General features: G+C 47.0%; 1 protein-coding gene across 1 annotated transcript in view; it reads left to right on the top strand.

The window, feature by feature from the left end:
* The first annotated feature begins 4031 nt into the window (after nucleotides 1-4031).
* LOC125706836 (guanine nucleotide-binding protein G(o) subunit alpha) overlaps nucleotides 4032-14507 on the top strand; it is a 72163-nt gene continuing 61687 nt past the window's right edge. The window contains exons 1-2 of the mRNA XM_048973677.1: nucleotides 4032-4658; nucleotides 4881-4923. Coding sequence (XP_048829634.1) covers nucleotides 4541-4658; nucleotides 4881-4923 — 161 coding nt within the window. The 5' untranslated portion in view covers nucleotides 4032-4540. The remainder of the gene's footprint in view (nucleotides 4659-4880; nucleotides 4924-14507) is intronic.

The following is a 14507-nucleotide window of genomic DNA, read 5'->3' as shown; positions in this document are numbered from 1 at the left end:
CAAGTTGGTCCAACAGATTCATAATTGATGGATCCACCCGTTGCTCGCAAAGGTGTCAGCCCAGCTGCTTGTCCAGACCATAGTCATTTCTCACCTAACCTTCTGCAGCTCCTTCCTGGCTGGGCTCCTGACATGCCACAGTAAATTTCTCTACCTTACCCAGAGCTCCGCCACAGAAGATGTTTTCAACCTCCCCAAATGCTCGCATCTCCCCCTTTCAGGTTTTGCTCCATTGGCTGCCAACTGAAGCAAGTATCAAGTTCAAGAACTGGGGATTGGCTAGGTTTGGTGAGGTTTCCAAGGAAACAACATCACCACACCCACAAGGTGCCATCAAACCCTACACCCCTTCAAGGACAGTATGTTCCTCTATAACAGGTTATCTGAAATTTCAAGTTAAAATATTTGAAATCTAAATCATGCATACTTCTGACCTTGGCATGGAGAATCAAGCTTCTCCTGAACTTCTCCTGGACTATTTTCTTCAGAGCACATGTATGATCTGAACTCTTGATGACTTTCTTTACAGTTTTTGTCTGTATAGGATGCAACTAGGCTGACTGCATTAAGAATGTATATACTGTTTCTTAAATCGGTACTCTATTTTGTTTCATAATGTTTTTCTTGTACTTAAATATTTTACCCATATTTCACATCACAGTGGAATCAACATTACATATGATTTAATGAAGATAATAATTACACACGTCTGTTGATGCTCTCTGGTGCATCATGCACCTATTATTCGGATTGACCTGTAAGAGAAAGCTATATATAAAAATATAGTAGTGTGCTACTGTTCTGTAAGCATATTAAACTCATTATTAAGAATGTTTTTTAATAGGTGTAGCAAAAATACTAATAAGATACTCTCCTAGCTTGCACGTCTTCAAAAACAAGATGTACCTCTGCCGGTCACATAGCTACTGCTTACTGAACCTGGCGTACGTTTACGAGTTACACCTCAGGTGCTCCCACGACAGCCTGCTGACCCAGAGCGTTGTCGGTTCACACCCCAGGAGGCCTCTCCGCTAGTGCCCTTGAGCATTCTGATGATGAAGTCCTTGTTCTTAATTGCCCCACTGAAACATCCAGTTAAATACACGGGGTGAAACTGAATGACACGTCTGCTAGAATTATTAGCATCATAATATACATACATACAAATGGGGTCCGCTATATCTTTTCAGGGGTCCTAGGCAGCGGCCTACTCTGCTTATAGCTGAACATTAAAAATAAAAATAACAGAATGAGAAAGAAGAGTGAAATTTATAATATTGTGTAATTTTTGAGTCTGAATGGTATGTTATTCTGCATACAAAACCGACCAAGCCGATCATGCCGTCCTACGTGTGTGAAGCTACATCTGAGGCGTCTCGAGGCCTTTTCTGTCCTTCTGGTCATATTAGATGCTCTTTATCTTTTCTTTCTCTTTTCCATTTATGCAGTCAGAAAGGGCCTCGCCTACCAAAACACTCTCCCTTGCTGCGGGTGCCTCGTTCTCACAGGGATGCCTGTACTTTTATCTGAGAGGTGGGGTTGCAGTTGTCCTGGATTTCTGGTATCGTGAGTGGGGTGTGCTTTCAGAGCAGATAAGGCCGATCACAGCGGGACCCTCAGTGACAGTTGCACTGGATCGAAGGCAGACTAGCTCATATCTCATCTGCTTGTTTGACACAGAGCTCTTTGTTGAACAAACAAAACAATTAGGATGCTGCAAAGCAGGGCTGTTGTTCCTCTGATCTGAAAAGTGTCATATCCCCATCTGAGTAAGTGTTTTCCAGAAGCAAAATGCTGTGTCTTGCTTATTTTAGCTTGTGAATTCAGCAAACCAGAAAGGGTCTGTGTGTGTGTGTTTAATAGTGTTACAAAATATAACTTAATGCCCGATAATCTGCACTGGGAACCTAAAATGATTTCTGTTTAACAGGGCGGAGAGGGCGTTCAGAATCTTAAATCGAGCATTCCTCTGTACCACTCTACACAATACTTCAGAGCATATTTCTTCCATATACATGCGTGTAAGATTTATATTTACAGTAATTTATCTGAAACCTGAACTAAGCAGCAATGTAAATAGTAAGTGCATTAAACAACGAGCATGCGATCAGTAAATGTGTTCCTGTGTGACGTGGCTGGCTAAGTGAGCTATCACTCTGCCGTAACATAATCTGAGAAACAAGGTGCCAAGAACGGCAATTTGGAAAGGAGGCTCAGTGAGCGGGAGTGTCGCCCAGCGCCTGCTCGGCTGGGGTGCCTGAATCCCAGTTCTGCTCTGCGCGTGTGGAATTTGGATGTTCTCCACATGTGTTGTTTCCTCTGCCAGTCCAAAGACGTGCAGTTAAATTAAGCTAACTGATGTTGCTAAATTTCCCACAGAGCATCACTCTTGGTGTGCAGATATCTACCCAATGATCTGGGCTCGCTCTGCCTTCTCAGGGACCCTGGGCAAAGCTTTACCTCCCTACCAAACAAAAATGATGATCATTTCACTTCCTCCACAATGCAGGTAATTGGGGGGGGGCCCTAGGCAACTGTCTATTTAGCCTATAGCTATGGTGGCCCAGTCTATGACAGGCTGCTGTCCTGTCCTGAGTGTACCACTGCCTTGTGCCCTGTGCTGCTTCAGATAGGCTTCAGGCCCCTACGTTCCTGACTGGGATGGATACACTGCCCCTCCCCAATACTCCCATAAAGCTTTAGATAGATTATGAAGTTTGAGACCATGTAACCTCAAATAACCCCATAATGTGGGGAAATACCAGCCAGTAAATCTGAAAATGTGATTCTTCTGTATAGATGCTCATGGAATGTTATTCAAATTTCATCATCCCTGTGATCACACAGCGATGCACCCCTCTGTCCTGGGAGGCGGGGCAAGGTAGGCCGCTCATGCACATTAATGTCTGTAATTCATGCTCCAAAACTATTACAGGTTCGCTGATCATAATTTCGTTTTATTAATTGCGTTTCGAATCACTGTAGGCATCAGAGGATTCCTGCTCGCGCCATGACACAGTTGGGGATACTTCTGTTGATAAATAGGTGCAGTTGCCTCAATCTCGCTACTTTAGGTTTAGAAAGTCCATTTTTAATAGATGTGATCCGATTTGTAAAGATGGCAGGCAGTTCCACTGTACTTAACGGCCAAAGTAATTCCCCTTCGTGAACACAGAGTAAGGACATTAGTCATGTGGCTCACTCAGATGGAACACTAAAGTCATGTATAATCCAGAGGAAAAGCACATCTGGGGCAAGGGTATGAACACCGTTTAAAGAAGTCTATTCAGCATGAGAACAGTTTGGCCCAGTTACCGCAGCATGATCAATAGTCAAGCCTTCGGATATTTATGAATGTGAGTTAATTCTCCAGAGAGGGGAGAGCAGGGAAGACCACCCTATGGGCATATGTGTGTGTGTGTGTGTGTGTGTAGTACCCCGTGATCCTGACCATCAGATAAGCAGACAGAGGCAAGTAACAACAGCCAGTTTAATTCTCAGATGCAAGAAAAATCCTTGGAAAATGTAAAAAATTAGCTAGACTTGGACATGAGTCATCCTGTCTTCTTAACTAAAATGGAACTGAAATACTAAACAAATCAGAAAATGCTAGATAAATTGGTAATACATAAAAAACAACTACTGACATATTTCAAATAGAAAAAAAGAACTAAAAATCATTCTAAAGTATTTGAATTTTATTTTAAACAGGGCTTAAAACGAAATATGGTGTTATTATTATGCTAAGAGAAATATTAGATTTCTTTCACATTTAATGATGACAAATATCACCAATCCTGCATCTGTCTATATACATAAAGAAGGCCACACCTTGGTATTATTGTAAGCATTGTAGCTGTTATGTGCGGGCTGCTTGCAGTCATGTTTAATATATTGACCGGTATTTTTTTTTTCCAGAGCAAAAACAGATGTTTCACAACTAAAACCCCGTGCATTGGGCATAGAAGCGCCACATTACCACCAGGTTCCCGTCTTTGCTAAGGTAACGGGGATTGGCAGCGCGCGCGCGTGCAGCGTTTTTCGGACGCGTGCATGGGCGCGCGGTGAGGATGCTGGTTCGGGCTCGCCGGCTCACATGCGCCTGACGTCAGCGGCGCTGTCAGTAAGCGCCCAGCTTTCCCAGCCGCTGCACGCGCCCTCCTTCCCCTCCATTGTGAGCGAGCCGAACGATGCGATCGCCCGCAGCCATCGCCGCCGCCCAGTAGAGACCACCAGCCTGAACGCCGAGCGCAGCCGCCCCTCCGAAGTTGAGACAGCCGCGGATATACGCCCTCCTCTAAAGCCGTCTCCATTTGCAGTCGACCGGGTTTTAATGCTTTAGCTAGTCGCCGTGTGACAGAGCGAGAGAGGGGGAAAGAGAGCGGTAGAGAGAGGGAGTGAGAGAGAAAGAGAGAGAGAGTGAGAACGAGCGAACGCGTCCGAGAAAGGGGACAGGGAAGAAAAGGGAAGGGAAAAAAGGATTACCCGTTTTTAACTTCGTATATTTTGGAGAAAGAGAAGAGCCGAGGGTCGTCTAACCATGGGATGTACACTGAGCGCTGAGGAGAGGGCGGCTTTGGACAGGAGCAAAGCCATCGAGAAAAACCTGAAGGAAGATGGGATCACTGCTGCAAAAGACGTGAAATTACTCCTGCTAGGTAAGGAGGCACTGGCGACTCGGCTCCGTCTGCAGACGCTGCCTCTCCGGCTGTCATGCAGCACAATGCACCGGTTTGCACTCTCTTGCAATACACCACCGCCTATCAGCAGCAGCAATAAATAAGGCAGGATTTTACAAGTGCTATTAGTGCGAGCAAATCTTGCACCAACAATCCTAATGCTTGCATCGTTTTTTTCCTTTCTTTTTTTTGGTTTAACAGGGGCAGGTGAATCGGGCAAAAGTACCATCGTCAAACAGATGAAGTAAGTGTTTTGGGTTAAGTGTCTTTTCGCCTTTAATGTGGGCTTGTGTCGCCCCCGCCCCCTCCCCCTTGCTGTCCCTTCGTAGTTTGGATGGTGAATACTAGGATCCGCCATATTCTCCAAGAATTATTCTTTGGCGGCGACGCGTCCATGTCGGTGGGTCATGTTTATGAGCCCTGCCGTTTAAGGAGAGCAGCGGAGGGTGACAGCGGGAATATGTGCTGTTCACTGTAATGGTGCTGAAAATGAAAGCCCCTGTGCCGGTGCGGACCGCCGTCCATCCGGAGCTTAACGACCAGAACGCCGACCGTGTGCCGCCTGCGTCCCAGCAGAGTGCCATTAAAATTCACCTATTCCAATTAATCTTAATGCCATGCTTTTATCTCCCTGAGCCGTACCTTGCCCCTCGGTGTTTGATCTCTTGACGCTGGGTTTTGGGGTTGGCGCTCTGGCATTTCATTTAAAAGAATCTGCGGATTTAGCGCAGGCAGAGAATGTGCGATCCGAACTGCATCTCACTGGAGATTCATGCTTTTCAAACAGCAGTAAAATCTGGACGAGCTTCGCTGAACATTTGAGGGGGGGGGGGGGGGTTGTGAAAGAATAATTACGCTTAAAATGGTATTTTCCTAGTTTCATATGTATTTCAATGCAAAGTAGCGCCTGGTGTACCACCCGAGCCCCCTCTAGTTTTACAGCCATTTTAGTTTTCCCGTTGCACGCCCAAGTCACTCCCTTTCTGCCTGCCCAAATATAGTTAAATGATGGATTCTGATAATATTGTATTTCGGAATAACACATATTTACCCAAGATACCCGTTAAACTCATGCTGCCGTGTAAGCTTTTTGCAGAACAGTAAATTTTTTCCGTTGTATTTGCTGCATTCATCTACAGATGTCTGCAAAACTGTCTGAAGCTGAAATGTCTGAAAATCACGACTGCCGGATTTTGAGGCCCATTTATTTGCAGGATTTACGGGTGCTTTCAGTGCCGTCCGATTTAAACACCTGATATTAAATGAAGGGAAACAGACTGGGGTTTCAGACACCAGGCGAAGAAACGCCTTTCAGCTCCCAGACTTGCTGGATCGTTGCCATTTTTGGAAAGGCTTCTTCACAAAACAGTTTAGAATCAGATTCTTTGCCTGCATATCGAATTTTCGGTGCACCGATTCGGGGTTTTCGTGCGCACTTCGTGCGGAGATATCAGCTCGTGCCGGGAACCTTCCGCTATAACGATATCTGATTGTCGGATTACTGAATTTCAGGCGCTTTTGATGGTGGACAGCGCCCAACTGAACCTGTCCCCATTCGTTGTTCTTCGGAAATGCTCGGGCCTGTTCGGTTTAACTGATCGGCGTCGCGCTTTCACTCAGAAATCCCGAAACGGATTTCCCACAAACACGGACTGTGAGTGCGGTATAAAAAAAGAGAGAAATTAGAGCAAAATGAAAGGATATTCACGATCACGAGTCACCGTGGGCTGAATTAAGGTTAAGCGCGTGATTTTCACTTGATATATTGTGGTTTAAATCGCGAAAGCCAGAAATAACCTGCTGTTGCAGTTGGTTTGTATTATATGTATGTATTTTTCTGTGCTGTAACATGGGCCTTGTGAAGGCGATGCAGTGCTGTTCACATTCTGGCCGGCTTCATCCTTGCATAGATCAGTGCTCAATGTACATATAGATGGATATTCTTTAAAAAAAGATAAAATTTCCAGAATATTATGCGCTGTTTATCCATCCATCCATCCATCCATCCATCCATCCATCATCTAACTACTTATCCTGGTCAGGGTCATAAGGAGGGGGGAAATGGCTGGGATGCTAGTCATTCATTGGACGGACACACACACACACACACACACACACACACACACACATGCTATGGGCAATTTAGACGCACCAGTTAGTCTTGCACTGTGGGAGGAAGCCAGATTACCTGTTGGAAACCCGCACAACCTGAGGAGAACATGCAAACTCCAAACATGCATGCCACCCTTACTCTGTTTATTCAAAACACATTTTCATGTGGTTGGGGGGAGCTCGTCACTTGTGATATGTACGGTGTTGCTGTATTGGGAATCTTTTGCTTTTGGGGTAGAGGAACAGCATAGGACAGAAAGCTTGGAACAAAATAGGAATATGTAATTATATATAAGGATATATAACTGAATTAGTGAAAAAATATGGATTTGCAGTATAAGGCTGCCGGAATGTGTAAAATGTACAGTTCCTGTTGCTAAGAGTTACTGAAAGTCGATGGCTAGTTTTTGTCATATGAGACGACGTCGTGGTTTTTGCATTTTTTTTCTTCTGTTCCTTTGTATCTTTTTTTAACAACAATAGTCAACTAAATAAGGTGCTTAGATGAAGCTGCAGGTTTATTTTTGGGCATTTATAAGTTTCTGATAGGAGCCTGTGAAACTGTGTCTCTGGTGTTGTGACGAGTGGCTCGGAGCTGCTGCTTAGACTCTTCCCTTGGGGGTCTTGTCATCGGGAAGGTTGCGCTTCTCCTCTTGTTATTGTTATTGTGTTATTACGTACAGGGTAGGTGCCCTCGCGTAAGGACTTGGTGGAAGCTCCGGTTTTTGCGCTCTTCCTGACACCTTAAGTTTATTGAAGTGTAGTATCGAGTTAAGGAGGCCAGCGCATTTATAAATGGAGCTCTGCCGTTGGCAGTGAGGATCGCCGTTAAACGCAGAGGCTCTCGGACCCCCGCTTGCTCAGCGTGGTCTGTGTGGTCGTGTCCTCTCTGTATGTAGGTTACTCAGTCAGCTCGGGGCGTTAATAGATAACCAGTCTACAGGATCCATGGCTGTCAGGTCTAAAGTCCAGCACCCTGATCGTTGTTCTGTGACGTTCTCGTGAGCTAGGCCTGGCCAGAGTTGTTTTGTTGCGTTATCCCGAGACTAGCATGTGTACGGGTACAAGGCACTGCGTTCGCTTCTGTCCCTGGTTTTCATTTGAATTGAAGTTCAACATGGATGGATGCAATGCATGCGCTCTGTGAACTGGGTAGCAGCAGGCGTGCTACAGAGCTCTCTGCAGACCTGCTCGCAGCCAGTAGGTCTGCTCTTGCTGGTCTGTTCTTCCCTCCATTTAGTATTATAAACATACAGGGCCATTAAATGAGCATTGAGGGTGAGCTTTTAGAGGTTTTGGATGAATTTACCTGTTTGAATTTTTGTAACATGCAGAAGGATCTCTTCAGATGCATTATAGGATAGTGTTTCTGCAACAACGGCCTGTGTGTCTGAGGAGTTCTCACTGTGGATGCGAGGAGGCTAAATCGGCAGTCTCTTCAGTCTTCGCTCACGCATAGATACGGTGGCCTTATATAATATACTTTCGATGGAACCTTCCCTGGAATTTCAGTGCGAGGGAGATTGGCGGTCTCCAGTCACTGAGCCCGAAATCAATACCCGAGGAGCGGAGAGGTGATTTTAATGAAAGCTCAAAGCCGTCGGTGAAACGCCAACAGGCATGTGAGCTACCTACAGCACGGATAAAGGTCACGCTGGTGTCTTGGAGTGTTTCAGCATCTGTATGCTCATCCATAAGTGTGTGCGCATGCCAGCAGTACGTGCATTTGTGTTTTAGTCTAGTCTTGTGGAATTATACGATAAAAACTACTCGGAAACAATTTAAAGTACTTCCCCAATCAAACATCCCTATTTTCAGAAAATAGTAATATTATAAATATTACTGCATATATAACTTTCAATAGTCAGAAAATGTTTTACTATGAATTAGGAACGACTGAACTGCTCATGCCATTTATAAAACCAAGTGATCAATTTTATCGTAGCTGCCTTATCTAAGAAGCCCCCTTGGTCTTTTTATTCATTATTTTAACTCCGCTTTTGTAATTAAAGTTAATTTAAATCTGGCTTTCTTCGTCTTGATCCACAAGTCAAGGGAAATGGGTACTTTTAAAATAAAAGCAAACAAATATTATCTGTGATCTCAGAGTGTCCCGGTGTCAGAGTGGCCCAGTTGCTCTTGCAGACCGCAGAGTGCCTCGTTCACCTCCCTTGATGGAGGGGTCGCGAGCGAGTGCGTGAGGGAGAATGCGCTGCGATTACGAGGCCCTAATGGCAGCCGACCACGGCGGAAACTGTCTGCCTTGCTCTTGTACTTTGTCTTTAGTGTTCTGCTTTGTGAGTCACTGTAAATAATTCATGAAAGGCAGCACTGAGATTCTGAGAAAGCGAGATAAGGAAATCTACGCGAGTCACTCACAGTATTCATGAACCAGTACTTAAAAAAAATGATACCGGTGTGAAGAAAGGGCACGCGGACCAGGGGTCTTCTCTTCAAAGTCAACTTTATTGCCATTGTGTGCACGCACAAAAAAATTAAACCTTTGGTCTTGGGGACCCTCTGGGATAGCATCATGTTCCAGTTCATCCTAATCCTACATGTCTAATGTGCCCCCAGGACCGGAGTCTGAGTGCCACCCTCGTAAGGTCACGTGGCACGGTATAAGCTGTCACCTTGTACATAACCACCCTGTGGTGGCATCTCTTGTACCCATTACTACATGCTGTTTGCTATATAGCATATACATAGGTGGGACTACAAGTGCACACTGGCCCCAGCTGAAAGCTAATTGGCTGCTGGACTGCCTCCTCCCCTGTCACTCATTGATTCAGAGCATATCATTCGCTAATGACAAGCTAATGATGAGGTTAGCCCCTCAGTTTGAATGATGTCCTCTCATATGTCTCCCACCATGAAAATCCCTAGAAGTGCCCCTGATATACGGTACATATAATATCAAACGCTGCAGCCCTTGATTTCTGCTCGGCTGACCCAATATTTATAGTCTCCTAGCAACACAATGCAGTCATTTGATTGGCTCAGCCATTACTTAGGTGTTAATGGACGTAGTTTTTATGTTCCCACTAAGTGGAGCCTTTGCAGATCGCATTCTGCATTTCTGTGTTCCTGTGGGAGTGCCCACCTGAATAAGCCTACATCATGCTTGCCCTCACCATTACCCCTCAGCCTTATACTCCATTAACTGGTCCAGTGATCCAACGCCTCTTCATCTGATGAAAGCGTTTTTAACGATGCCGTGCACCTGTGCTGGGTTCTGACGGAGGGTCGTTTTAACGGGATATATAGCGATTTGGAGATAAAACAATGCTAATTTCCGGTAGCCACGTTAAAGTCCGAATTTGGGCCAGACGCTTCAGTGAAGTTGTTCGCTTTAATTAAAAGACACTTCAGCCGAATGATCTCACACAATGACAGTGTTCCACTTTGAGGTCTGATGCTTTTGCTACAAGCTTTCCCAGCCAATCCCTGCACTTATAGAGACGCAGTGTTCTGCTAACATCATACGCTGCTGTGTCACGGAGATAGGATGTTGCTGTTTGGGTTTCCGTCGCTGAAGAGCCCCCACACTGGGGTAATGCGAGACGGCTTTGTTTTCGTTCGGTTGTTACATTCAACTTTGTAGAAGATTGTTCCTATCACGCCGAATAAGCAATTGCAGAATCCCGTAGCCGGCACTGGGGAGATGAGTCAGAGGGTCACAGATGGACACATATCGACAGTGCGGACGTGTTCAGCCCAGAGGTCTGCGTGCCCCACAAAATGCACCTACACCTAGTGTGAATCGGTTAATTACATTCTCTCACTCCCAAATGATTTGAAAATTACTCACTCTGGAGCATACACATTTAATATTATGGGCTGGCGCCCATACCAGGTGGTGCTCTGCCATGCTTGACAGACTCTAGAGTGCAGCTTGGGTAAGTTGTTATAGTTATATGAATATATACATAATTCAGAAGAAGACATCGCATTTACTGCATCGCCAATAGGGGTGTCAGACCTGCTCAAACGTCAAAGGCTAAGCTCCTGGTCGTCTTCATCATTCCTGTTGCGTTTGCATGTGGAGGAGCAATGTTTTTGGGAGGCTTAGGGAGAAAGACTTTGCCACCTATGAGGGACATGGGTCTCTTCGTTTCTCATTGGTCATGCTGTGAAGACGGTTCCCCTATAGCCAGAGGTGTGTGGGGTCAGAGCCCATCTCCTCATGTGCTCCCTTCTGGACGGAGGCAGGGTGGGGGGAGGGTGGGCCTCGGACTCAGCACCCGACGCTCTTAACTAGAGCTGGCCTTGCCTTGGCTGAACATGAAGATGACAGAATGCAAATGCGTTTCAGGAAACAAGCCCATTCTTATCCCATTACAAAAACCAGAACATAGTCAACATCTACTGTGTCTCCTGCTTCCCACCCTGGGCTCACCATAGGTTACCTGTCAGGTCCTGCAGTCCGTTTTAACAGGAGCTTAACAGGCCAAAATATGCCCCGCCCCCCATATACGTGGGAGCCGCGGACTGGCTGGATTTCAGCAGTGCTGACCAATAGGGAGGCTTTCACAAGCTCATTGGAGCAGCCTGATGATGGGTGGCGATATGCCGGGAGCCCATGGTGCCGTTGGTGCCGGTCGGATGTGTGGACATCAGCCCAACTTGCTGATGCCCTGGTCCTGTCCAGCTGCAGGCCCTGACGCTGCCCTTTGGTGGAGGACCTGACTGCTGTGCATGTGCTGCCCTACAGGTGTATCTGGGGAGGGTGTTGGGGGGACTCGGTGTCCTGGCCTGCGGTGGCTGGGGTGCAGGGGGACCTCATGCAAAGAGCTCACTCTGACTCTCACTCCCTCATACTTGAATCTTTTCCCTATCTGTCATTCTCTCATTTCCCTCACTCAGTATCTCTTTCCTTTTCTCCCTCCCTCTTCCCTACCTTCCTGTCTTCCTCTCTTCTCTTTCTGCTTCCCTCCTTTTCTTCTCTGTCTCCCTCTCCATCTGTCTTCTGGTTTCCCTCCTTGTCACCCTCCTTCTCTCTCTCTCTCTCTCTCCCCCCGCCTTCTTCCTTCCCTCTTTCCCTCCCTCTCTCCCTCTCTCGCTCCCTCTGGGCAAGCCAAGCGCCGTCCGCCAAACAAGCAAAGGCTCTTAACAGGCAGTGTCTCTCTGGCTTGGGCACATTATGTTTTTTATGTACCAGTCCTCCCCCTGTTCTTTTCTTATTTGTTGCTTGAATGAAAATCTCATTAGCTCTGTGAGGAATACTCACCCCCACCGGTGGGGAGGAGATGGACAGAACCAGCGCTAATGGAATCTGGAACAGCTCCTCCTTTAATGGTCCTGTTTTTTTATTTTGTAAGGACCTCAGAATTAAGGAGATGCTGATTGGTGCCTTTCCTGGCCCCGTGCGCTGTTCTGTAGCCACTTGGGTGAGTGTGTGGCAGGGCTGTTTTTCTCCGAGGATGCTTGTGTTTCTATGGGCACGTCTGAAGGGAAGAACAAGAGAGACCTCTGGGCTTCTTGGACGTATGTCCACGGCAGCGCTCATGGTCCGGCTTATTGGAGTGATGTTCATATTTTCTGACTGCTGGAGAGATGTTCTCAATCCAGCTCGTTGCCATGGTTCTCACAACCTGCTCATGCTTTTGGAGAGATGTCCACGTTCCGATTTCTTACCATGGTGTTTAAAACCCTCTTGAGTTTTTTGGAGAGGTATCCACATTGCAGCACGTTGCCATGGTGTTCACAACCCACTTGGGCTTTTGGAGAGACTTTCCACTCCAGCTTGTTGCTATGGCATGTAGAGTCCTCTCAAGTTTTTGGGAGAGATGTGCACATTTGAATTTGCTGCTGTTCACAACCTGCCTAGATCTTTGGAGATACAGTCCTATTTCAGGTGGTTGCCATGGTATTCACAACTCTCTGGAGTTTTTGGAGAGATCTCCACATTCCAGCTTGTTGCCATGGCGTTCACAACCGTCTTGGGTTTTTGAAGAGATTCACATTCCAGGTTGTTGCCATGGTGTCCACAATATTTCTCAAGTTTGTGGAAGGATGTCCACGTTCCAGGTTGTTCCCATGGTGCCTGACTGCTTTCTTGGTTGGCTTCCCTGTACAATCAGCAGTCTGACTCGCTCCACCCCTCTGTCTCTATCTCTAGTCTGTGTCCTTGTCCTGTCACTTCTGTTCCTCTACTGTTGCCATTTGTCTCTGGAGAATGACGTCACACCCAAGATAACCGCGATTCGCCACAAGTAGCTGGAAAGCCATTTGCCAGTTCCAGTTCTAACCAGTTTGGTTGTCAGCCATTGTTAGGGGTACTAGTTGATAACAGCGCATCCAAACACTGTAGTAACACAGATAGATGTTGGACATTGCTTTTCATACAACCGATTTAATGAGACACAAATAATATGTAAGTACTAACAGACAGTATGTAGCCACAGCTTTCACTTCTGTTGATGACGGGTTCAGCCATCTTGAATTCAGAGTTTAGGGTTGTGTAGATTCCTCCCACTTTTCGAGTCAGAATTCTGACTTCAGTGGGCATTCGAGTTGAAATTTCTGACTAGGGGCACAGAAATTCCAAATTCCCAGTTAAAATGGAATGCGGCATTAAATTCTCCTTAGTTGTCCCACTACTGGGCAGGGTGTAAATATAGGTGTATTTACTGGGCAGGTTAGTCATTGAGTGGGATAATCACTAGACAGTGTGGTGGTGTGGGAGTCATTACTAGGGGGTTAGTCATTGGGTGGGATAATCACACGACTGGGTGGTAGTGCGTGGGTGGTGGGTTATTTAATTAGGTTCTCACAGTCTCCCCACTGCAGCCAGCTGTCAGTGACTGGGGGGGGCGGGATTGAGGTGGGGTACAGCTCCGCTGCTGCACATGGGAAGTCCATGTCTGCATTGGCACGGATTTTGGTGTGTTTCCATCATGTGGCCTATTGGGGGGGGCATGGGGGGGTGGTGTGTTGCTGCTGAGTCACGGATGCCGTAGAAGGTTCCTAGCTGGGCGGTGCAGCGGCTGGCCGGCTGAGCCTCAGCCCATCTCTGTGCTCGGCGACATGCAGTCTGCCAGCTTTACGGCACCCTGGGCCCACGGTTCACACACGTTTCGCTCCCTCCCTCTCTCTCTCTCTCTCTCTCTGGCTGTCATCTGCTCTGAAATCTAATTTTACCACTCCCTCACTCTGCCTTCGCTGGCCACCTGGGTCCCGAAATTCACGAGACGTCAGACGTCGGCAAAATAGCTCATTTTGGATGATTTCCCCATGGAGAGGTGTTGCTCTCTCCTGGGATGGGGTACCTAATGTGTGTTACGGCGGACCCTCAGAGTACCACCTGGACTGTCGCTCATGGTATCTCTCCGAGCCGCACGCACTGTCACGCACCCTCACTCTACACACACATATTGAGACACTCAGGGCCGACGCCCCCTCCCCCGTCGCCATCTGTGCGCGTCTCTGGCCCCAGGAAGGCCGTGAGTGTGAGCAGCGGGGCAGTCGCTGCTTGGCACTCTTCACATCAGTCCGCTGAAAGGCCACTTTGTTCCCGGTGCAGTGAGGAGCTGTTGGGGAGGGGGGGGGGCACCGCACTGGGCCCGGGTGCAAGAGAAACACGACAGCTCACCGGCCAATCAGATCTCTGGCCAATCAGATCACCGGTCAATCAGATCGCCGGCCAATCAGATCACTGAGCAATCAGATCTGCGGCCAATCATGTCACCAGCCAATCAGATCTCCGCGCCAGAA

The sequence above is a fragment of the Brienomyrus brachyistius genome, chromosome 13 (assembly GCF_023856365.1).
Source record: "Brienomyrus brachyistius isolate T26 chromosome 13, BBRACH_0.4, whole genome shotgun sequence".
Lineage (NCBI taxonomy): Eukaryota > Metazoa > Chordata > Actinopteri > Osteoglossiformes > Mormyridae > Brienomyrus > Brienomyrus brachyistius.
This window is presented reverse-complemented; position numbering and strand designations above follow the sequence as displayed.